General features: G+C 36.4%; 1 protein-coding gene across 6 annotated transcripts in view; it reads left to right on the top strand.

Annotated features, from left to right (window-relative positions):
* Positions 1-23,371, top strand: part of BBX (bobby sox homolog (Drosophila)) — a 284,645-nt gene that overhangs the window by 206,318 nt on the left and 54,956 nt on the right. For all 6 annotated transcript variants that reach the window (XM_008588833.1, XM_008588813.1, XM_008588839.1 and 3 more), the window contains 3 exons: positions 5,052-5,132; positions 8,106-8,180; positions 15,910-15,990. In XM_008588833.1, coding sequence (XP_008587055.1) covers positions 5,052-5,132; positions 8,106-8,180; positions 15,910-15,990 — 237 coding nt within the window. The remainder of the gene's footprint in view (positions 1-5,051; positions 5,133-8,105; positions 8,181-15,909; positions 15,991-23,371) is intronic.

The raw sequence follows: 23,371 nt of genomic DNA, 5'->3' as shown, positions 1-23,371 counted from the left end.
TCTTAACATAGAATTCAAATATTTCTCAGTCTGATTCATCTCCCATTACACTCCTATGCATCTTATTCTTCAGCCACGCTGGGAAATCACTTCTTCTTAAGCACTCAGAGTATTTGCTTGCCTCCATACTTTCCCATCCACTGTTACCACATCATTTACACCCTTCTTATGAAAGGACTTCTGGTTTTCCTTCTACGTATACCTCATACGTTATCTCTCTTTCTTCCACCCATCCTCACACAGAATGAATGCTGCTTTTCTGTCTTCCCTTAGATCTTGTAATATTCCACCATTATGTGCTTCCATTTTTATATGTGTAGCTGTCCCCGGCACTTGAATTGCAAGCAACTTAAGGGTTGGGCACATTCCTGCAGTCATTATTTTATTCCCTAGCTAATGTTGGCTGCAAATGGAATGTAAGCTTCTTGAAAGCAGCAGTCTTTGCAGCTGGCACATAGTAGATGCTTATGAATACTTGTTAAATGAGTAAGTAACCAATAAATGTTTGAATTAGCAAGGGTAGGAATGTGTGGTTAAGATGCAACCCATGCACATAGCCCTTTTGTTGACCGGGTATTCATCACAGTGCCAGCAGTGTGTGGCTGTGGTCTTGTGCCTTGCAAAGTAGGGACAGGCTCTTGATAATACCTAGCTTTCCAGACCACTTAAAGTGCATATAACTGGCTTGATCTTGTTTCCTGTCAGGAGGCTGGATCACTTTTTTTTTTTTTTTTTTTTTTTTTTTTTTTTTTTTTTTTTTTTTTTCTTTTTTTTTTTTTTTTTTTTTCTTTTTTTTTTTTTTTTTTTTTCTTTTTTTTTTTTTTTTTTTTTCTTTTTTTTTTTTTTTTTTTTTCTTTTTTTTTTTTTTTTTTTTTCTTTTTTTTTTTTTTTTTTTTTCCTTTTTTGTCTTTTTTTGCTGACCGGTGACGGGATCGCAACCCTAGGTGACCAGGGACCGGCAACGGGCAGTGAGCGGGAACCGGTCTCCACATGGGATCCGAACCCTCGGCGGGAGCGCCGCCACACTCTCAAGCGGCGCACTCTCCATTGCGCCACCGGGCCGGCCCTGGATCACTTTTCTGTGTACAATTTTCACTATCCGAATTGTTCCTGTGGAAAATATACTCTTTTGTAGTAATTCTTAATTATGCTAATCATTCCCCTTCCTTGGTTATTGAGAATTACAGCTAATTCAAAGGGAGGACTGAATTTAAGGAAAGTCGAATATGTGGTTAACAAAAATCCCTTTAGCTGTTTTCTTTTTTGGGCGTATAGCAACACCTAGTGGCTTTATGGATTATTTCAGATACTGTTTCTAGAAACAGCTTCTTGGTTTTTTGCTCCCTTTATTCAACCACAGCTTATTTAGTATCTTTCCTCTTAATGAACAAATATCTTTGACTCTTTATATTCTGGTATTCAGAAAGTAAGCTGGCTATAACATAGGAGAGATGTTGAGAAATTAATGTTTGTCCATAAAAAGCATGCCCCACCTAATAAAAATAACTAATTTAAAGGACTTTAAATGTAAACAGCAAGGCAACATAGCACAGCACAGTATTTTAAACATTTTACAAGGTCTGTGACCTTCTGACTAATGACATTACTCAAATAGCCTTTCGTAGGAAACGCCCTCTCCCTTTCATATGGATAGAATTCCCTATTTCTTTACCAAACGTGTTTGTATATCAGTGTATGTGCAAATATACACACTTTCATTGGATGCCTTATCAAGTGCTGAAGAATGAATTGTACATATATATATACATATATATATATATATACACACACACACACACACACATATTTGCCATGTCATTGGACCGTTTTTATATTTTGAGATTTTTACATAGAAATGTGTCTAACATGTATCACATGCATTTCTGCCTTCTTAATAAAGAATATATTTCATAATTATCCTTGTCTTGACAACTTAGAATCACAGTTATAAATATTAATTACTGCAATGAGCTGATGCCTTCAGGAGAAATTCGGGGGCTATTGGCCCTACTTCAGTTTGTTTTAGATAGACTACATTGCTTTATGAAACATTTGTGTCTGTTCCTTACAGTTTTTCTGTCTTACCCACTGTCTCATCCTGCTGCTGGCATTGTTTCTTCCTTTTTGCAACCCTCTCTCTTTCGCAACCCTCTTCCTTTTTATCGGCCCTACTTTTGGCCCCTTCTGATTTGCTGCCTCTATTCTGCTGTGTACTAGAGAGTCAGATAAACAAGTCAGCTAACAACATAGCTTAGTAGTAACCCAATTCTCCTGGCTTCTAATTTTGTGCTGATTCCGTTATACTACACTGAAGTTATATACTAAATCCCCAGTGCTTTAAAGTAAAAACAACTAGATTTTGAGAAAGGACATGGTCCACCTGAATAAAACGCACAGCTTTAATGATTCTATTATTGCTGTTTAGCCACTGGACAGCCTTTGTTGTACCTCGTGGCCATGTCACTGAGATTCTTTGTATTCACAAGTCAGTCAACAGATATTCATTGTGCATCTACTCTGTGCCAAGTGCACGGTAAGCACACACACATGCATAGACATCTTTGATTGCATAGTACAGCGGACATAAGATGAAGGATTACAGATGATTTTAATTACTCACATGTGAATTCTCCATTCAAATAGAAAGCTTTATTTAAGGCCATCCATCCTAAAGGTTTGCAAAGAGTACCATTTAACTTTTAAACTTTATGACTTGATATATTTCTGTAACCGAATAATCTATAAATAATTCTTAAAGTTGAATTTTCTTCTTACAGTTAATATGAACTCTAAGCCATAGGGTAACTTAACTCCTCATAAATGGTAGCTATTTCTCATGTGTCGTGGAGTCTGAAATAAGGATATATGTTATATAGGCTTTATACAGTGTAGCTACCCTAAATGATAATATATCTTATTCTAAATATCTTTTGTAGATTTCTGTCATGTACACAACCTATTTTATTGAAGTTTTATAAAAACACTTTAGAATTTCCTTTAGTTCTAAGCTTAATTTTAAATCAGAGTTTGATTGTTTGCCAAACTTTTCAGAAGCCAAACACATAAGATTTCTTTATTAACCAGGGAAGTGTTGATTTTTTTTTTATTATTCCCAAATTTTTGTTCAAAATACTATACTTTGTGTTTAAGTATTTCTTCTAATAAAAGAATTGTCAATCCTTTGTGGCTGCTAATTTCAGGATTTGTTGGCCTTTTTACTACATTTTGTGTCTCCTTGGTGGGATATTTGGCACAACATGTCATATAGTCAAGTGACAATTAGGGAGTCAAGCTTTGCAGCCAAACCACAGGTGGCAAATTAATTAAAGCTGCTTACCTTCTCTATGGTGCTTATCACTGGGATAAGGTGGCCATTACTCTTTAAAATCCAAAGGTGACAATTAAAATTTCAAATGCTTTTTCTGCTCAATGGCCTGTGACACTGTTAGAGAAACACATTCCCAATGTCTGATGAAGGGGTTCAGTGAGAAACTGTCTAGAAGCATAACCTGGATGACTGGCAGCTCTTTCCATAGGATTTAACCATCTAATACAATCATATGCAGCTATTAAAATTACATTGGAAGAGATTTAGTAATGCAGGAAAATTAATGTACTGTTAAGTTTAAAAAAAGAACATTCTATAACTCTAGTACAATATTCTATGTTCTTTGAAAGGATTACCTAAATACACAGCTGGAAGAATATATACGGAATGTTAACTGCTTATATTTGAGAAAAAACATTTTAGGTGATTTTTTTTTTTTTTTAATGGTAAACTGGATTACTTTGTAGTCAGAAAACAAGTTATTAAAAAATATTTGTAACTTCATTCTATTTATCCTTTAAAGTGAATATAACTTTTTTCCCTAGGCTCCCTAACTTCATCATTCAAGAAAATGTATAGGAAACATACTAATTTGGGATTAGAAGGCCTATTGTCAACTTTTATTAGTTCATTCAACAAATAAAGGTTGCATTTCTACATTGTGCCCAGGCACTGCGTTAAATAACTCATTAAACAAAGCCCCTGGGAGAAGACGTGCAATAAATGAATATTTATGTCTTGTGATGATAAGTGCTAAATAGAGAATAAGAGGATTATTGAGTGTTGGGGAGGGGTAGTGTCATTTACCTCTCTAGTCCTAATTTTCTTCACCTGTAAAGAGAGGGGGGTTAGATGAGAGAATTAACAAAATCTTTCCCTCTCTAACGTTCTGTGACTCTGAAGACTTCTGAATCACAGCTTAGTAACTAAGTGATTGTCACCCAAATGCAGAAATAGGTTAATTCTACCATTGAGATAAAAGAGGAAATGAATATACTGAGAAGAGTACTTGATTAATAGAATTTGTTTTTTTAAAGTGGTGTTTCTGTAAATGTTGTCAATAAGATAGCAAATGAAGGAGGCAGAGCGTTACATGCTTACCCAACGTAGTAAATAGTACAAAAGAAAATAAATATGATAAAAGAAGTTTCTCTTATGTAAGTATTAATCTTTCTAAGATTGGGGCTTGTGTATAAACACTGGAAAACAGGAATTTGACTTTATTTTTTTTTCCCCAGAAGACTTATATTATCAGATCTCATTTGTGTTTTCATGTGGTCAGGTGATATAAAATATTGAGGAAACACAGAACATGAAAGGAGTAGATATTCTTTGGATATGGTGGCAGAGAGCCAAGTAATCAAATGGGCGATTTTGCAGAAATTTCCCTTAGGTGAAAATTAACGTTCCTAAACTGCATTGCGCTGTCCATTGCCTCTTATTTTTGACATTATTTTACAGTTGAATGGTCACTTCTATAAAACTTTGCATAATAACTACACTGTACCCCACAAAAACGTACAAGTAAATGTTAAAATAAAAAAGTAAATAATTTTTTAAATAAGTAAGCAAATAAAATAAAAATAACTACTTTTTTATAACAGTATTGTCTCAAATGGGGGGAAATAAAACCATTCTTTCCTCAAAATTGGAATGTTTTAGGTGGCATTTGTCTTCTAGAAACTATTCCTGTGATGTCTCATGATATTTTTCTTTGTTTCAGTTATCCTCTGGCACTTGCAGGCCTGATGTTTCAGAATCCCCTGAACTGCGTCAGAAGTCACCATTGTTTCAGTTTGCCGAGGTAATATATTGTAATTTATACTTAATGAGGAAATTGTAAAGTGGGCTTTAATTTTAATTATGGTAACTGAAAGCAATGAAGAACTCTCTGCTTAGCTCAATTAATCACAAATGGGCAAATAGAATCAAATTTTGGAAAAGATATTTTGGGATCTCCAGAGTTCTTAAATAATACGTAACTGTATGTGTTTGTAGAAGTTTGTTGTTAGGTCATACTAAATATTACTACACTTAAACCTCATCACTACTTTTTATTCATAGTAGGGTTAAGAATATAATTGAATTACTATTGGAAATTAGTCATTCGTTACGTGTTGATTTGATAAATCAGAAGACAGAATCAAATTCATGGTTATTGGCTATTTATTCCTTTTTTTTTTTTAAGTACATTTTCCTCTTGTCTAATTGAAACTTAAGCATGAGGTTGGCAGTTTTCAAAGTCTTATGTCTTTTGTCAGACCTGTTCATCTCAATATGTCTTTTGACACTGGTTCAAAGAAATGATATAGAAAAACACATTATCTTTGATATCGGGTCTAAAACTTAAGACTCTTTCCCAAAATATCTTCATTTGTCCCAGAACTCAATATGATCCCTCATTGATTAATTTCTTTTCTAAATATTAAGCCACCTGGTCTTACCTTGATCATTTGAATTGTCTCTCACTAGACATTCTCTACCACTGTCGTCCTTCCTGGCATTTGCGCATCATGTTATAGTTTTGTACAGGGGAGCATATTTTTACTTTCAGATTTTTTTTCCTGCTAGTGTTCTTCCTAGTGGCTCTCAATATTTCATTGGCAAAACTACTTTTCACAATGGTACATTAGGCTCTTCCTTTAAGACTTGTTTATGATATGCCTAAATACCTTGTTGATATCAACAGAATGTTATAATATATATTTGTTCACGTGATACTCTTTTATCTGTCACTTTTCTTTCTGCTTGGTGTGAGATCTACCATGATTTCCAATTGTTTTATATGTCATTTTCTCAAGAATTTAATGTAATAGAGTATTCAGTCCGCACTCTCTTTTTGACAGCAGTTATAAATATGTTCAATAATGTTGGTCCCAACTTTGAAAGAAGAGATACTTAAGGAGTGATCCCTGAACCACTAAAGATTGAATGAGATGTCTAAAACTTCACTTGAAATTTTGGGCGTGTTAGCATATGTACATTTCTGTGGCTTCTACAGCATACCTAAGATTCCAAATTGATCCCTTACCCTATTGCTTTTATGTAAAAGGTCCCTAATCTTTCTCCAGGAGCTCCTATTAATGTCATTAATTTTAATTTTATCTTATCTTTATCTTAATATTAATTCATAAAAACATCCTTTTGTTTTGAAGTCGTGAAATGCTTTTCAAAAAACTGGATGGATTACCACACTGGTGGTTCTGTTTTGTTCACTGCCTGATTTAATTCTTGAAGAAATATATTGTAGGTTAGACATTTTGCCTTACATAAACTGCTTATTTTCTCTAACTTTTATTGAGAATTGGTAGGAATAAAAAGTAAAGTCTGAAGTAAGACATGCTGAGTTTATAATTCTCAAGACTTCAGGAAAATCCCTGTGCATTCATGTTTGTAGTCTGTCACACTTGCACATGGAGGTCACTCGAAGTGATAGGATTCATGGTTTGACCAAGGAACGTTCTTTAATTTCACCCTTGAATGTCTTCTAAACATGTGGTTAAATCTTATCTATTCATGGTGGTTTGTTTATATCTAGTTATCTAGTTTGTTAAATAGGATCTGGTGTGTCTTTTTTCTTCTTACTGATTTTTATTCTGAAAATGCTTATCAGTCAGTCTCTCTGCTAATTCTTTCTCACACCTAAACGTCACTTTGATACTATGTCACCACATGGCCCCATTGTTTTTCTAACCAGCTTAATTAAGATGAAAAAGTGATTTTTGTGATTGAGGAGTGATGATTAAGGTACATTTATTGCTTAGTAAGTACTCTTTAATGGAATTAGTAAAAACAGTTACTTGAAGAAAAAGACTTTTGTGGGACTGAGAATGGGTTGAAGTTATATTACCCAGGCTTTCTGTTCTTGTGACTCACTTCCACCCTGTTTTGTAGCTGGATATAAGCTTTGTCCACTTTAGAACCAATAATTGACCTTGTAAATATCCTCGAAAAGTATTTCGGTGTGGCCCTCAGAGCAAAGTTTGAATGTCTACCATAATTATCCAGTGGAAACAAAGGTCTTTTAATTGAATCAAGTGTGGTATGGTAGAATCTTCTGTCCACTTTCAGACACTAAAGTATATATGTGTTTGTGTTGGGTGGGAAGGAAAAGCTTTTCATATTTAGTGAATAATTTGTTGAGTTCTGGTGCCATGCCAGATAATGTATTTTATAGCTTATTTTCTTCTCACTGTAATTCTGTAAAATGGAAATTATCATTATCATCATCGATTTACAGTTGGGAAAAATAAGTCTCAGAAAGTTTAGCGGAGCTGCCCAAGGTCATGTAGCTGGTAACTGGCAGAGCTAAGATTCAATTCCAGATACTCTGACCCACATCCATATGCTTCCACGCTGTTTCACAGCTGTCTCTAAGTAGAGAACAGCTTGGAGAGGGAGTGGTGTAGGGAAGAGAGAGAGTGATTGGCTTTGCTTGCAGCCTCCTGCTTTTAATAATATGTTTTTAAAATTTATTAAAAAGGGAAATTCATTTCAACAGGTCTCCTTAACTGCTGTTTGATATATACCTGATACCCTTAGAAGCGACATAGCAAATGAGCCAAACTCAGTCTTTTTGTTCTTTCCAATCATCTGTTTTTAGAAACATGGCCTTTGTCTTCCTTTATCATTTATGCTGCTCTTTTAAAAGAGACTGAGAGTGATGACTCATGTCTTAATCTTTCTCAGTGTCTACAGTGAGAAGTATGTGGCAGAGTCTAATAGTCTGATATGGAAAAATGTCCTTGTGCATTAAAAATTACTTGTTTCCTTTTAGATATCTTCAAGTACATCCCACCCTGATGCTCCTACAAAACAGTGTCAATCATCAGCCTTGTTTCAGTTTGCAGAGGTATGACCTTTTTTTAATGCTTATTGGGCTCAGAAAACTTTCTGAGCTCAGGAAATACTGAGATGGAGTTTTAATAATGTGTTGTGAACTTTAGGTATGCCTCTTTCTATTATTAACATAATACACATAACAATGTTTATTGCTTTTTGCTTCCTTTGGTATAATCATAGTCAAATCTGCTCCAGATTTTATACCCATTTTATAAGCATTCATTACAGACTTCATTCAGAATAGGCACTTACCAGTAATATATTTATTTCATTTTACCTTGTTTTTAATATATCTTAAATGCTTGAAAAAACTGCTGTCAACATATAAAGGCCAGAGAATTCCAATTTATTAAATTTTTCCAATAATGAAGTTAGATGCTGTAATTTATGAATGACTCTCTCACAGCAAATGCAGTGGCAAATATGACCTGTGAAATCAGGTTAAATTAGCTTTTGATGTCATTTAGCTTTAGCCAGTATTTTTATTAGTGTTGTTTAATCCCAGGCTTAGATCAGGTCAGCTCTTGCAGAATCTCAGATTTCTTTGGTTTGCCAGCCAGAGAGAGAGCACACCCTGCTGGAGAGTGTTTTCTTGGTTGGTATGCTGAGGAGGCAAATCTGATAGCTTGCTTGATTTTTTTTTTTTTGCCACAAAAGCCCTAGCCTCAAGCATCTGCTCATTCCTAATGAGCACTATATGAAAAATAAAATGTATACAGTTTATGAAAATAAGATGTCTGTTTTAGGTCTTTTTCGTTTTCCCTTTTTATTAATTCCAACAAAAAATGCATATCATAAACTAAGCGATTTTTTACAGGGTTGAGAGAAAATCATAAGCAGGACTGTCCTGTTTAATATTGATGTATTGAATCACTTTGATTCATTTGAATAAAGCTGCATAAATGAAATGTAAAATGATATCCTTTTGGCAGAAAAAAAACCTAGCATCTTACTTTGAAGAAAATCATAAGCAGGACTGTCCTGTTTAATATTGATGTATTGAATCACTTTGATTCATTTGAATAAAGCTGCATAAATGAAATGTAAAATGATATCCTTTTGGCAGAAAAAAAACCTAGCATCTTACTTTGAAAATGAGAAAAATTACTTTCAGCTCTTACATCAAAAAAAAAAAAAAAAAAAAATCCTGCTTCCTCTTGGGACTCTTGTGTCAACCACCATGACTTTATCCTATCAGTTTGCCCACTTATGTGGTTGGCTTCTCTGCCACAGTATTTGCTTTAGCTGCTGAGAGCTGTTGTGTAAAACTGGTAACAAAAATATATAATGTTATTTTATAAAGAACAATTTGCTTGATGAATCTGATTTTAACTTTCCATTATGTTAAACAGACTGTTATTTTTTGCTGTCTGGGAGAAGTAATTTTGCTTAACTCCTCCTTGCTTTCCTCCAGTTGTTGACACCCATTTATTTGATGCTAATATTTTTTTCGGAGTTAAAAAAGAATTTTGGCATGGTGACTGAATTTATTTTTAATGTTGATGTCTGAGCCGGTCTCATCCAACTTTTCAGAAATATTTCCTTCAAAACAGAATTTATTTGCTATATATTCTGTTTGATTAAATTCTTCACTCCCTAGCATGAATATTAGAAAGGTAGTGGCTTATCTTTGACACACCTGATGTTTAGATATGCATTAACTACCAAGAGTATTCAACTTAATTTAAAATGTCAATGTGGAATATCTCAGCTGGTGCTGGTGCGTTTCTAACAGTTATCACCACTCAGAGCTTGATTAAATGTTATTTAAGCTAAAGCATCATCAGATTCATTAGGAGCTCTTGAAGCTCTGGGGCAGCTCTGAGGGACCAGTTTGATGGTGTAACAGCCGCTATCCTGTGATTCTACAGAGTAAGATCTTTCACCTTTCTTAAACAAACTAATTTCACCTTGCTGCTCAATACACACTCCTCAAAGCACGAAAAGATTTGGCCCTTGCCTCTTAATTATACTAAGTTTTTTCCTAGGCAAGAAAAGAATTTAGCCACTTGGGAGAGAAGTCGTGCAGGGAGGCATTTTTAGATGTTATCTCTTGCTCGACAGCAGTGTCTTCTAAGGGATTTTGGTTTTTTTACTATGAAGCATATGTAGAAATTGAGGAAGCTTTAACAAAAATTGTTAATTTGAAAACTCTTTAGGAGTCATTTGAAGGTATCGTAACATAGGAAGGCATACATGATGGGAAAAAAAGCCAAAATAAAATGGATAATGTAAAAAAATTATTTCTGTTTTGCCTGAGAATCAGATGAAGTACCCACCCACCACCACCACCCAGTACAAGGTATATTACTTTTCCTAGTTATATTTTACATAGGTTGATAATATGAGCCCTTTTAATTCCTAAGCAAGTTAAGTGATCACATACTTGGTTATTTAATTCTAAGTGATATATGTGATTATACAAGAGAAGTGTATGGTTCTCTAAGGATATATAACCTCTCTAGTCACTTTCCTCATCTGACCCAAGAGAAATCTAAATTTCTGTCTCTAACATATTGTCAGCCCAATACTGGGCCAGTTTATTTAAGGCTAAATTAGTGCTGACTAGATGAACTAAAAAAATTAACTGGTAAAATCTAGTATGAGCATATATATTGCAGTAGAAATAGAAAAGGCTATAATTACTAAGTGTGTTGATATCTCTAACCCTGTTATAATTATTTCATAAAATATCATTACTTTTGAGAAAACACGAAGATTTTGGAAATTCTTGTTCTAGTTAATCTGTAGCAAGGTTCACAAACTTTAAAATACATCAGAGTTAACTGGAAGGTTTATTCAAACACAGATTGCTGGACCCCACTCCCTGAGTTTCTGATTCATTAAGGCTGGGGTTGGGCCTGAGAATTTGCTTTTCTAGCAAGTTTCCTATTAGAGAGCCACAGTTTGAGACCACTGTTCTATAGTTGTGGGAATTTTTTTAACTCCAAGATGATTAAGTTGTTATTGTTAAGGCCCTTCCTAATATCTCTGGGACCTCATGGGCCTGGAAAGAGGAAAAGATGGATGTATAATAGAAAATTACCCAATGGAACACTTTATATCTCCATCCCTTTTCAGAGGGATTTCCAGCTCTATTATGTATGCTTAGAGAGAAGTGAGTGTTTATGTAATATAGGAAACAACTTACTCTTTAAAAGTGTTTAGCTTGGAACATCATTTTAAGATCAATCATGGCAAAATTCTTAGAAACCATTCCTTTTAAGTTCATTTAGAAACTCTTGTAATTCTAGCAAGAGATTAACTAGATCTTCTCTTGGAAACCAGGTCGTTTATTGTATAACATGTTTATCTAAGAAACACCCTTTTTAAAAAAAGTGAACTCTGTACATTCCTTTGAGTTGAAAATGTTATTCTTTCACATCGGATCCTGGGTCTGTGCCTTGCAAACTGAGAAGGATATTTTTCCTTCATAATCAAATCTGATCATTTTAAAGCCTATTGAAGTTAACCTATGTGGAACCATGAAACCAAATAAATCCCATTTTCTTAGCAGGCTCCTCATGAATGTTTACATTTAAAGAGAAAAAAATAATATATCTGCTTTATAGGACCTAGAAAGAAATACAGAGTGCAGAGACTGCCCCCCCTCCCAATTCCAAACTCTCTCCCATTCCATGTTGATATTTCTATTTCATCAATATTCAGCTTGGCCCATTTGAAGTACCATCACTGTTTCTGTACTCTGATCCTTTAAATTGGTCAGAATGAGTTTCCTATCTGCATCTTTTCTTGTGTACAGGTAGAGTGACATGTCAGTCACTTTTTAGATCTAGTTTACTGAAGACTAATGACAAATATAATGCCAGAATGGACCTAATGTCTTCCATTATTTAACAGGTCTGAAATCCATAAACAATCCACATTCTCGTCTATGCTGGGTGGCTGACTCTTAGGCTTAGAGGATATCTTTGCATTGAAAAGTTATGTATTTACTTTGAAGGCACAGAGAGCTAATCTGGATGATTTAAACAAATAGATTTAGACATTAAAACTTTCCATAGAAAACATTTACTTTGCCAATATAAATACAACCGTAATCTCACAATGCTTAAGGTATTGTCACATTTGGATATAAGCAATAGGTACAAATTTGAAGCATTCATTTTCATGATGGAATGCTCAATAAGTTACGGAATATTACACGCAATAAAAACACCATATACTTACACTGCAACTAATCAGTTAAGGTATTATGTGTGTTCTTAGAAGCATATTTCTTTTAAAGTAAGAAATTTCTTAAAGTAAGCATATTTCTTTTAATGACCAATCATTCTCATATTTTTCATTTGTTCTTTGATTAATTTATTCATTCAATAATTCTTGGTCATGTTCTCCCAGGCTACAATGTTAATCATACCTCTCATAATTGCAGAAGACTTCCACCATTGCCTAATTTGATTCTGGTGTTTACCACTTGTTTCCTTGACATGCTCACCCCACTCAGGCAGCCATAAAATTAGCAATTTGACATCCAGGGTAATAATTTTTCGTAGCACTTTTGCTGTACCTCATGTACTGTTATACCCACCATTTTGCTAAATTTTATGGATGAATACTGTTTATCCAAACATTTCATAATAATCAGAAAAGAGACTAGTGGAGATTGGCAAGCATTCAATTTAAGGACAATAAAAAGCACAATCATGAAGATGTACTGACAGTATGTAGTATGGCTCACTAGTGCCTCCTATCCACCAGTGTAGCAAGCACACACTTCCCTCCATAGCTGATTAGTCATTGAAAAACATGTATTAACTATATTGTTCTCACTTGAAGGGGTGTTATTTCTCTTAAATAGAAAAATATTGGAAGGAGTGAACAGTGGTGTAACAAATCTGCATTTTACAACTATTCTTGAAATTGAAGCCATCAGCATAGATAAGATTACTGAGAGAAAATGTGTAAAATGAAAACAGAGAGGGCCCTAAGACAAAACTCTGAGAGAAAAGCAGCATTTATGCGATTGTAGAAAGAAGAGCCAGCAAAAGAGAGTGACAAGGAGTGGCCTAAGAGGCAGGAGGAAAACAGAGAACCTGCAGTAATGGAAGCCCAGGAAAGGATTTCCCAAAAGAAAGATTAGAAATGTCAAATGCTGTGGGGCCACTGAAATTAACATATGTCCAGTTTTCACCCTCCCCTCCCAACAAAAAAATTAAGTCAAAAGGTATTTTTAGAAAGCATATCTCACTACTAAGTCATACCATTAAAATTTTATTGTTAGAAGATTCTGGAAATGTTGGACTATTAAAATATGTTGAACTTCCCCCATACATGCCCTTTTGGAAATCAGGCTTCCAGTAATCTTGAGCATTTAAAATACTGTCATGTACCTATAAATAGGTGAAAATGCTCCCAGAGACAATAAAGAAAACTGTTCTGACTAAACATAGTTGTTTCCTATTGAGAGGCGAAGACCCTTTCTCAAGCCTCCACTCAGACAGCTGTGCATTAACTCTGAGGGCAGATACTACATCTGCGTATTCAGTAGTTCTTCACTGAGCCCCTTGGTGTGCCATTGATTAGGTACAGGATATATGGGGGTGAACAAACACACAGAGTTAAGGATCAGAAAGCTACAGTAACAAAAGCGACAGCAGAGCGAGTCAGTGGAAGAACTGGAAAAACAGCATGGGCTATATAGTGCAGCTCTCTTGTGTAGTGCAGCACTATTCGGCTGTTGTCCTACAACAATTCTTGAGAGTATCACGTGATGATGCAACAAATTTAATACTCTACAGATTACTAAACTTAATAAGTATCATCCTCAGATATTGCAGTTTTTAATTTCATTCAGTGTCCGTGTGTAACTAATTTTTGGAATTATACTAAAAGGGTTTGTGTTTATTAGTGTTAGTAATGATAAGTCATTGTTACAAACAGTTGTGCCATATATTGAGAGCATAATATGGCCTCAGCACTGTGATACTCACTAACATCAGATCTAATCTCCACATCGTAATATGGGGCAGATTATTTATTGTTTTTATTTTGAAGGTGAAGTAAATGAGGCTCAAAGCCTTAAGTATTTGCTTAAGTCCACACAGCAGAAAGTAATGAAGCCAAGTCTGTTTGGTACAAAGGCCATATCTTTTCTATTCTACAACTTTGGTTCAAGGGACTAACATTTATGTTCAGTACTTCATTCCCTTAAGTCGCTGAGAGTCAGTGATATTAATGTGTTTGTTTTCTCTTAGTCAAGAGATAAGGTGAGTAATTGAATTCAACTTGTCTAGAAAAAGAAGTGGCATTTATCAGTGAAAATTTGGCTAGACGAAAATATTCCAAACTGAAGAGTTTATCTTCTCAAGAAAAAGTAAATTATTAGGATGAATAGGAAAGGACTCTTTGAAAACCAATAGTACCTAGGAGGAAAGAGTCCTCATTACTTTCTCAAACTACACCCTTTTTAATGGGCTAGGTAGCTTATTAAATATACATTTCTACAAAGACCTCTTATTCAACAAGTATTCTAGGGAGAATTCCCTCTAGCAGCAAGCACCCAGTCTCTCCTGGAGCTGATAACTCCATAGAAGCCCCTTTGGGACCTGGGGTCACCTGGAAGGATATAGTCACAAGTCAGGATTGCCTCCTAAATTAAGAAAAAGCTGTGGGCCAGCCCGGTGGCGCACTGCTACAGTGCACCGCTTGGGAGCGCGGCGGCGCTCCCACCGAGGGTTCGGATCCCACATACAGACCGGCCACTCACTGGCTGAGAGAGTTGCGGGCGCAACACTGAGGGTTGCGATCCGTTGCCGGTCACGAAAAAAGACAAAAAGGAAATGAGAGAGTTGCGGGCGCAACACTGAGGGTTGCGATCCGTTGCCGGTCACGAAAAAAGACAAAAAGGAAAAAAAAAGAAAAGAAAAGAAAAGAAAAAGCTGTGTCTTAGAGAGAATTCAGAATCACAAAGATTGAAAAAATCTTAAGCCATAGCTAGCTACCAGAAGAATGCTTTGTAAGTATCCTTAAGAGTGTATGTCTTTCTCAGCTCTTACTGAGGCTAGAAATTGAAAATGAAGCACTACTGTTCATTTTTATCAGTGCTCAATCACTGTTTAGCCAAATTTGCAGAAGAGTATACAATCAGTATAATGTTGTTTACATGTTGATGTCCTTAACTGTGTAACTTGGATTTGTGGTCTTGGTTGTCAATCTTTGCATGTACTTCAGAGCACACTGTGAAAGCCAGGGTCAATGTTTTACATAAATCTCTTAGTTTCTCCAACTCCTGTTATATTTTCTAGCATGCATATATTGGATTCTCAAAAAATATTTGTTGACTGATTTGATGCTGTCTTTCCACAGAGATCCCAAATATATTCCTTTAAAAAATTAACTAATTGTTTGGTAAATGCAGAATGATTCTAAGTCTCTCTTATATTTGGGCAGTTGATGAGTTAGTACTTAAATAGAAATGGAAATACATATCTCACTTTAAAGCTACAGAGTTAAATTTAAAGCCTGTAATATGCAAGATAATACTCTTGACATTAAACAACCACCTAAGCCACACCTGTTTTTTTATTGTTGTAATTATATTTGAGGTTATTTCCTAAAAATGGTTCTCAAAATAGTCAACCTAAGCATGAAATGTTTAAAGTTATTTGGTATTTGGGAGCAATGATACTCCCTTAGACTGGAAAATTTCTGAATGTGGGAAGCAAATATTTTGGTGTCACACTTAATATTCTTTATTTGAATTATTTTCAATGTAGATTTCTTCAAACACTTCTCAGTTGGGTGGTGCTGATCCTGTGAAACGCTGTGGAAAGTCTGCACTCTTTCAACTGGCGGAGGCAAGTTCCAAGAATATAGTAAGATAAGATCTGCACAGGTGGAAATCACAAAATATTTAATTATGACAGTGTTTCTTAAACCATACCACTTCACCTGTGATCATAAAACATATCTAATTTTCAACAATAGGATAGTTAATCTTTAATTTAGGAAAAAGGAGTTTTGCTACCAAAAGTCATTAAGCATTGAAAAAGGTTACCCAGGGATATTGCCAAATCATTTTCACGGACAGTATTTTAAAATAAGTTCAGTTTTTGTCTCTCTCAGATTGGTTGAACAAGTTCAGCCTGAACATAGGAGCCTAGGTTATTTTCCTCTTCTCTGATTCTCTAAAACCATCTTTATAGTGCTAGAAGACACACTTTTAAATCTGATGGTTAATGTTTTTATTTTTGTTTTTTTAGTGAAGAACTCATATGACATGGTCTGAAATCTGGTTTAACACCTTTTAGTTGTACATTTGATATGACATAGATATAAAATGCTTCTGTTCCACTGCAAAGTAGGGAATATGCTTTCATAAAGTCAGGGAGGAACAGAGCCCTCACTTGGTGGGGATGGTTGGGAAGGAAGATGCCAGAAGCAGTTGTTGCTAGGGTGGGCATGAGCAATGGCTTTCTCTGCTAGGCTGTGACTGCTGTACCTCAAGGGAACAGTGGAAGAAGTATCTTAAGCTTTAGGATGCTATAGTAGCAGTTTTTTCTATTAGTGAGATAAAGTAGGAAGTACAAAGTGGATGAGCAAAAATCTCTTAAGTGAACTTAATCTTTTCTCTCATTTTTCTGGCTTTCTTTCAGTGAATTCCCTCCGAGGTTTTGTTTTTTTTTTTTTTGTTTGTTTGTTTGTTTGTTTTTTGTGAGCGATATTGTTCTTTTATAAATTCTTTGTAGTTTATTGAATTTAACGGGATGATTTATTTTCTAAAATTTCTAAATCTTATGGTGGTTTGTGTCATAAAAATTTGGGAATTTTGAATACCTGATATCTTTAAAATAGGCTTTTAAAGCTTCACAAGCAAGATCCAAATTAGAAATATAAATATGCAAAGGCATGAAATAGTAAAGTATATAAACAGTGGAACAAACTAACCCATTGCTGTCTGACACTAAGCTGACATCCTTCTTGTGTAAGATGAATTCAGACCCAAATAGAGGGTTACGAATGACTGGAAGACTCTAAGGAAAACTTATGAAGACAGCAGGGAATAGTTCTGAAAAACTTTGTGAGTCATTGCAAAATTCTATTTCAGTTACAACTGAAACAGTGAAGATCTGACAAAGAGAGGGCCTTTGGAGTTAGAGTTGTAAACTAATCTTAGCAAACAGAAACTGAGGTCATGAATTCCTCCACTGCCTTTAAGACTGTATAGATTGTCAAGACAATTTATTTGGAATGAGTGATTATTTTTCTTTAATAATATAGATGTATGGCCCTCTGCTTTTTCTGGTTATATAATTGTGTCTCTGCATGTGCATATATATACAAATACACATATGGTTTCTTAAGTAGTAAACAATACTAAATTATAAAACAAACTTTCAATATGCAATACTTATCTTTATTGAACAGTTTGGGGGTTGTTTTTTGGTAAGAAAGGTATGACACTTTGGAATACTTCGATGTGAGGGTGCTAAAGAGGTGAATTTGTTTCCTCATTGTTTTCCTTTGGCATAACGGTCATAAAAAAGGATTTCTTATTAAATCAAAGCTCATTAAAAAGAACACTCTTCTAATTTGTCGGGATGCATCCCAAATATGAAACAGATGCCATGGTTTAACAAATGCTGGTAATCATAATTTAAAGGGGTAAAATGACTGAAATAAGCCTATTCCAATTATAGCAAATCAAATTATACTCAGACTTAATTTCTTATGACAAAAAATATATGCTTTTGGTGAAACAGGGTCGCTAAAAAATAATTTACCAAGAAAATCTTCTTGCATTCTTATTTGCACTGCATGAATATGATGTCATAATACTAATAGAGTGTGTTTTAGAATAACATCCTAAAGCCTTCCCATTTTCTAATTAAACATAAATATGTACACAATGGATTAATCACCATCTCCAAATAATCACCAGTAGATATATGCTTCCTTCATTTTTTATAATACTATGTGTATTTGATATTCATTCTTCTTTAACAGATTTAATATTATTTCTGGTGTCTCTTTAAATAAATAAATATTACAGTGTATTGAGAAGGATTTTTCCTGTTGCCCAGAATTGGTGGTGTTGTCTGGCATGGAAGAGACAGCTTTAAATTTATACATTCCAAAGGGAAAGTCACCAAGACACTCCTTCCAATTTGGGCCAGACCATTCTCTTGGGATTTATGAAGAGATGGCCTAATCCAACTATTATCCCTATACCACTCTAGGGTTTCCTTCTCTTATCCCCACCCTAACCACCAAGTCATCCCTAGGTGGGGAGATGTCATAGGCTATCCAGTCATCTGGAATATCATGCCTTTTTTCTCTATCTCAGGGAAGAAAGTAAAGAAGTGCTTTCCATTCTTTATCTCTGTCCCCCTGTCCAGGGAAGCAAAGGCAACTCAAAGGGAACCACTTTTAAAGATGGAGGGAGACATATGCAAGAAGTATCTTCCTATTCTTTGGTGAGAAGCAAGAAGTGTTTTAGACATAAACTTATTGCTGAGTCCTTCACCTATCTGACCAGGCAAAAAGAGAACTGAAGGAAGTTGGCAGCAAGGAGAGACTTGGAATGGCCAGCCACACTCTTAGATTTGGCATTGTAAAGATGTGTAAATTTCTCATGGGTCAAGTGGATAAACTGGAAGTAGTTCAGTTTGATTAGGCAAGAGGCCACTGGACAGTAATGGGGAGGGGTTGACAGAGGCAGGCCTGGGACAGTCTCTCACATCAGGGAAGAATACTGTGGAGAGTCTTTTGCTCAGGACCCTCTGAGGCACTCACACAAGCAGGAGTGATATTGAGCTGGTCTGCATTGAAATACTTCCTATTGTTGGTGAATAGCCTGTGACTCAACTCCCTGAGTACCCTTGCATCATCTCTGCCTGCATCCCTAAGTTCCCCTGAACCTTCCTGCAACTGGAGGTCACAGCAAGGGACCTACAGGACCCTGTTCCAGTCGTGAGGCCAAATCCCTTTTGGTCAGTTGGCATCTCTCCAGCCTCCAACCCTGTTAAATATTTTGAATGTCACCCCTGCTCGTGGCATCCCCTGAGAAGGTTATTGAGTCTTAAGCATAGTTAGTGGGAACAAACAAAGAAAGACATCCATGGGCAATTAGTTTTACCTCTGCCCATTCTCTCTTCTGTTCTCTAAACCATAGGTTTTTGGCCTTGTGAAGGAAGGGCCAGGAACCAGTCCCCAAACTAACCATTCACCCTTCCCCAACTCCATTCCTATGGGCTGGAGTAGAAGAGTGAGTGAGCAGACCTCCCAAATATAGGGATTTTTATTTGCAAGAAATGTCTTCTCCTTGGCCAGAAGCAAGAAATATTTTAAGCATATATTTACTGCTGTGCCCTGCACTGCCTGGCCAGGCAAAAAGAAAATTGGAAGAAGTTGGCAGCAGGCACCGAGACTTGGATTGGCCTACACTCCCAGTTGTAGCATTGTAAGGACCCAACCCCATTTCCCAGGACCCTGGAGAGATGAGATGCCCTGGGGAAGGCCCTGATTTGGTCCTGTGATTGGCATTTTAAACTGGATAGACTTTTAATAGCTGAAAGTGACCTGAAAATTCTGGGATCTGTTCCAAGTATTTTTAAGGAATCTATACAGACAGGAAGGGAGATCTCTGCTGACTTCAGAGAATTGAGAAAAATACAGTGCTTTATTTTTGAACCTCCATGAGGTTTAGGCTGTTCAGTTAATCAGTTACTAAAGTTATGCAGGTACTATATTGTGTTTCCTTTTGTTTTGAAAATAATTAGATCAGGTCATATAAAGAACAGCAAACCATCCCACCTAGAGATCATTGTGTATTATGATTGCTATAATTGGAGGACACTGAAGAGGCTCAGAGATATCTTTACCTGTACATTTCAGCAAAGAAAATTCTACACTTGAAGTTCCCTAGTACCAAACTTGTCTAATATAATAAGTGGAGCAATTTATTCACTTATTCTTTTTTTTTTTTTTGTCTTTTTCGTGACCGGTAAGGGGATGGCAACCCTTGGCTTGGTGTCACCTGTACCGCACTCAGCCAGTGAGTGTACCGGCCATTCCTATATAGGATCGGAACCCTCGGCGGGAGCGTCGCAGTGCTCCCAGCGCCGCACTCTCCCGAGTGCGCCATGGGGCCAGCCCTTATTCACTTATTCTAACAAACAGTAATTATTGAGGGTCTACTTTGTGCCAGTAACAATGAAGCTGCTGGAGCTACCTGTATATGTATGTATACATATTTTTGGAGAACTAAAACCTGTAAACCTTTTTCTAAGATTAGTGGTATAGGAACACTTTACCTCCAAGTACAGTTTTGGTGTTTTAGAGAGTGACTAGGGGCTAGAGCATAAACCTAAAATTTTGCAATTAGTTCTACTAATTTTTCTGAAATAGTTTTAATTTTTCTTTAAAATAGATTATAAATTTTAATAGATTTTTTTTCTGCAAGTAAGTTTTATTATCTAACCTAAGATGATAATGACTGAATTTATTACCTACTGTGCATTAGGCACTGTTCTAAGTACTTTATATGTACTAATTTAATTCTCACAACTGTCCTCTGAGGTGTAGGTACTATTATCATTCCTCTTTCATACATTGAGAAATCAAAATACATAGAAGTTATGTAATTTACTTAAGGTCATGTGCACAGTATGTGTTAGAACCAAGGTAGCAACCCAGGGAGTCTGTCTCCGTGTGTGAGTTGCTTGTTATAGGAGTGTGCACATTATAGACATCTCTGTGGAAGATAACCCACTCCTACACGTATACATATGGCTGAATAAGATGACAGATTGTTCAAGACTGCTGTCAAAGAAATGGAGCACGTATTTCCTTTTTAAAAAATATCTGTACTTTTGAAACTGCCAAAATGCATGCATCTTACACCCTTAAATAAGTGCCTATTTGTGAATGTCTTTTGGAAGTTGCTGTGAGGGATATAGGAAATTATGGTATACAGCTCCTGTCCTCAAGGAGCTTATTCTCTAATTGCAGAGAGATAAGATATAAAAAGTTAAGGAATACAAAATATATAGTGCAAGTGATTTTACAAGGGATCATGCAGTGAAATGATGCCACTCCACTTGTGTGATGAGTGATACACAAAATCAATGTGTGAAACTAGGAAAGGGAGAAATTAATATTATCAGGAATGTTCTGGGGACCAAGTACAAGGAAAAGAGCATGAAGATGGTTCCTGATGAAGGAGTTGTTTAGGAACAACTAGAGGTTGAAACTGCAGCCCTTGGGCTGCATCCACTCTGCAGAGATTCTTTCTTTGGCCCACATTTTGTTGACTTATATGATATTTTACATTTCAATTAGTGACTAATGTTTAAAAATTAGATTTCAAATAAATACAGATTTCTGGCTTCTAGAAATTTAGAGGATCTGGAGACTCTGGGCCAGCCTTCCTCCATGAGAACAATTGGTCAGAGCTGAGTAGTGGCTGCCCTTTTAGGTGATTGCTCTCTAAATGACACCATCCTCTCCTTTCTCTGCTGAGCCCTGACCCTGAGGCCAGTAGTCACAGCAGCCATCATCCACTTAACATATGCTCACTTTCCTCTTTTGTACCTGACCACCCACATATAGTGGAGATTGTGACTTATGCATACTTAACCAGACAGATGGGAGAGATACAGCAAAGGAGAGGGGTAGATGGCAGTGAGTAAATCAGAATGGCAGGAGAAGAGGGCTATGCTAGGAGATTTATAGAAGGCAAAGGTAGAGCATAGCTTCAAGTCAGAATTGGGAGGTGTGGAGCCATAGCTAATGTCTGGAATCCTCACAGCACCAATTGTAGTTCTCTTAATCCTGTTCATGATGCCATTTGTAAAGCTAGGCAACCATGCTAGTTGTCGGGCTCTTTTACCTGCTGGTAATCCTGTACTGACTGGGCCGATTGTTGAGCAAGGGCTGGGTCTGGAGCTCCCAGACCCCTCAAGCCCATTCACAGACTGGGTCAAAAACCCTTCATACATCAGGCTGAGAACCAGACCGTATACATACAGGTCTATGAGGTAGGTAACCAGCCAAAAGGTCCTTGGAGCCATAGGTGGGAAAGCATGGCTACGCAGGGTGGATGCCCGAGGCCGACGCCCACCCCTGCCTTCTTCACCAAACTTTCTCTCTTCTCTCCTTTCTCTCTCTTTCTCTCTCTTTCTCTCTCTTTCTCTCTCTTTCTCTCTCTCTCTCTGCAGAAGAACACAAGAATAGCAACAAAACTAAAAAGACACATTGGCGCACATGCGCACTAATTTCACACACACAATTTGCTTACAAAGGATGCTGAACCACACCCAACTGGACCCAAGGTGAGGGCCCTGACCAAACTATTCTATTTTCCCAACAGTAGGGTATTTAGTGCAGAGCAAAGAAATTTGTACTTGAAAATAATGAGGAGCCATTGAAGACTTGGGATAGGGGTATGTGGTGATAAAAGCAGCACTTGGAGAGATTCTCTTGGCAGCTGTGGTTAGAATAGAGTAGAAAACTTCTATGGACATGAGGTGTGAGAAGATAAGAACGAGGATCAGGGAAACTGAAGGGTAGGAAAGGGAAGCAGAAACAGATACCAGAGAGGTTGTGGGAGATTCAAGTAGGTTTGATGACTGAGTTGATTGAGAGGCAAAGAGGACTCAGAGATGCCCCAACTCTGAACCTGAGTGTTTAGGAGAAGGATGGCCTTGAAAAGTTTGACCCTGATCTTGGAGCCCTACTTCAGGAAGCCTGGATGTTTGCATACAAAGGGTAAACCCTGCTAGCAGAAGAGATGAAAGAGGCTGAGGGGGAAGGGATCATGGAGGAAATCCAATACTGGAAATGTCAAGAAGGGAGGACATTGCTAGCTTGGAATATTTGAGTCTTGAAAGTAGAAACCCACGTTCATCTTGCGCACAGAAGAAAGGTGAAAGACAGTCACTCTAGGGTTGCTGAGTTTGGTCTGTGGTACCAGTTATCTGTATTGTCCTTTTCTTTATCTCAATTTCTGAAACTAGTTATCTATTAAGAGAAGTTGAAGAAAGAGGGCACTGGATTTCTCCACATAGACTCATCATCTGCAAAAAAGCAAGATTATAGATGTGGTGGGTCCAAGGAAATTGGAAAAGTTGTCATTAACCCTATTTATTAAAAAAGGATGAAGACATTTTCAGAGGCCTCAATTTCCTGGTTTTCCTCACATTCGCACGTGTGAAAATCACTTACAATTAAAATGAA

This window comes from Galeopterus variegatus, unplaced genomic scaffold, assembly GCF_000696425.1.
Source record: "Galeopterus variegatus unplaced genomic scaffold, G_variegatus-3.0.2 Scaffold132, whole genome shotgun sequence".
NCBI classification, from domain to species: Eukaryota; Metazoa; Chordata; class Mammalia; order Dermoptera; family Cynocephalidae; genus Galeopterus; species Galeopterus variegatus.
This window is presented reverse-complemented; position numbering and strand designations above follow the sequence as displayed.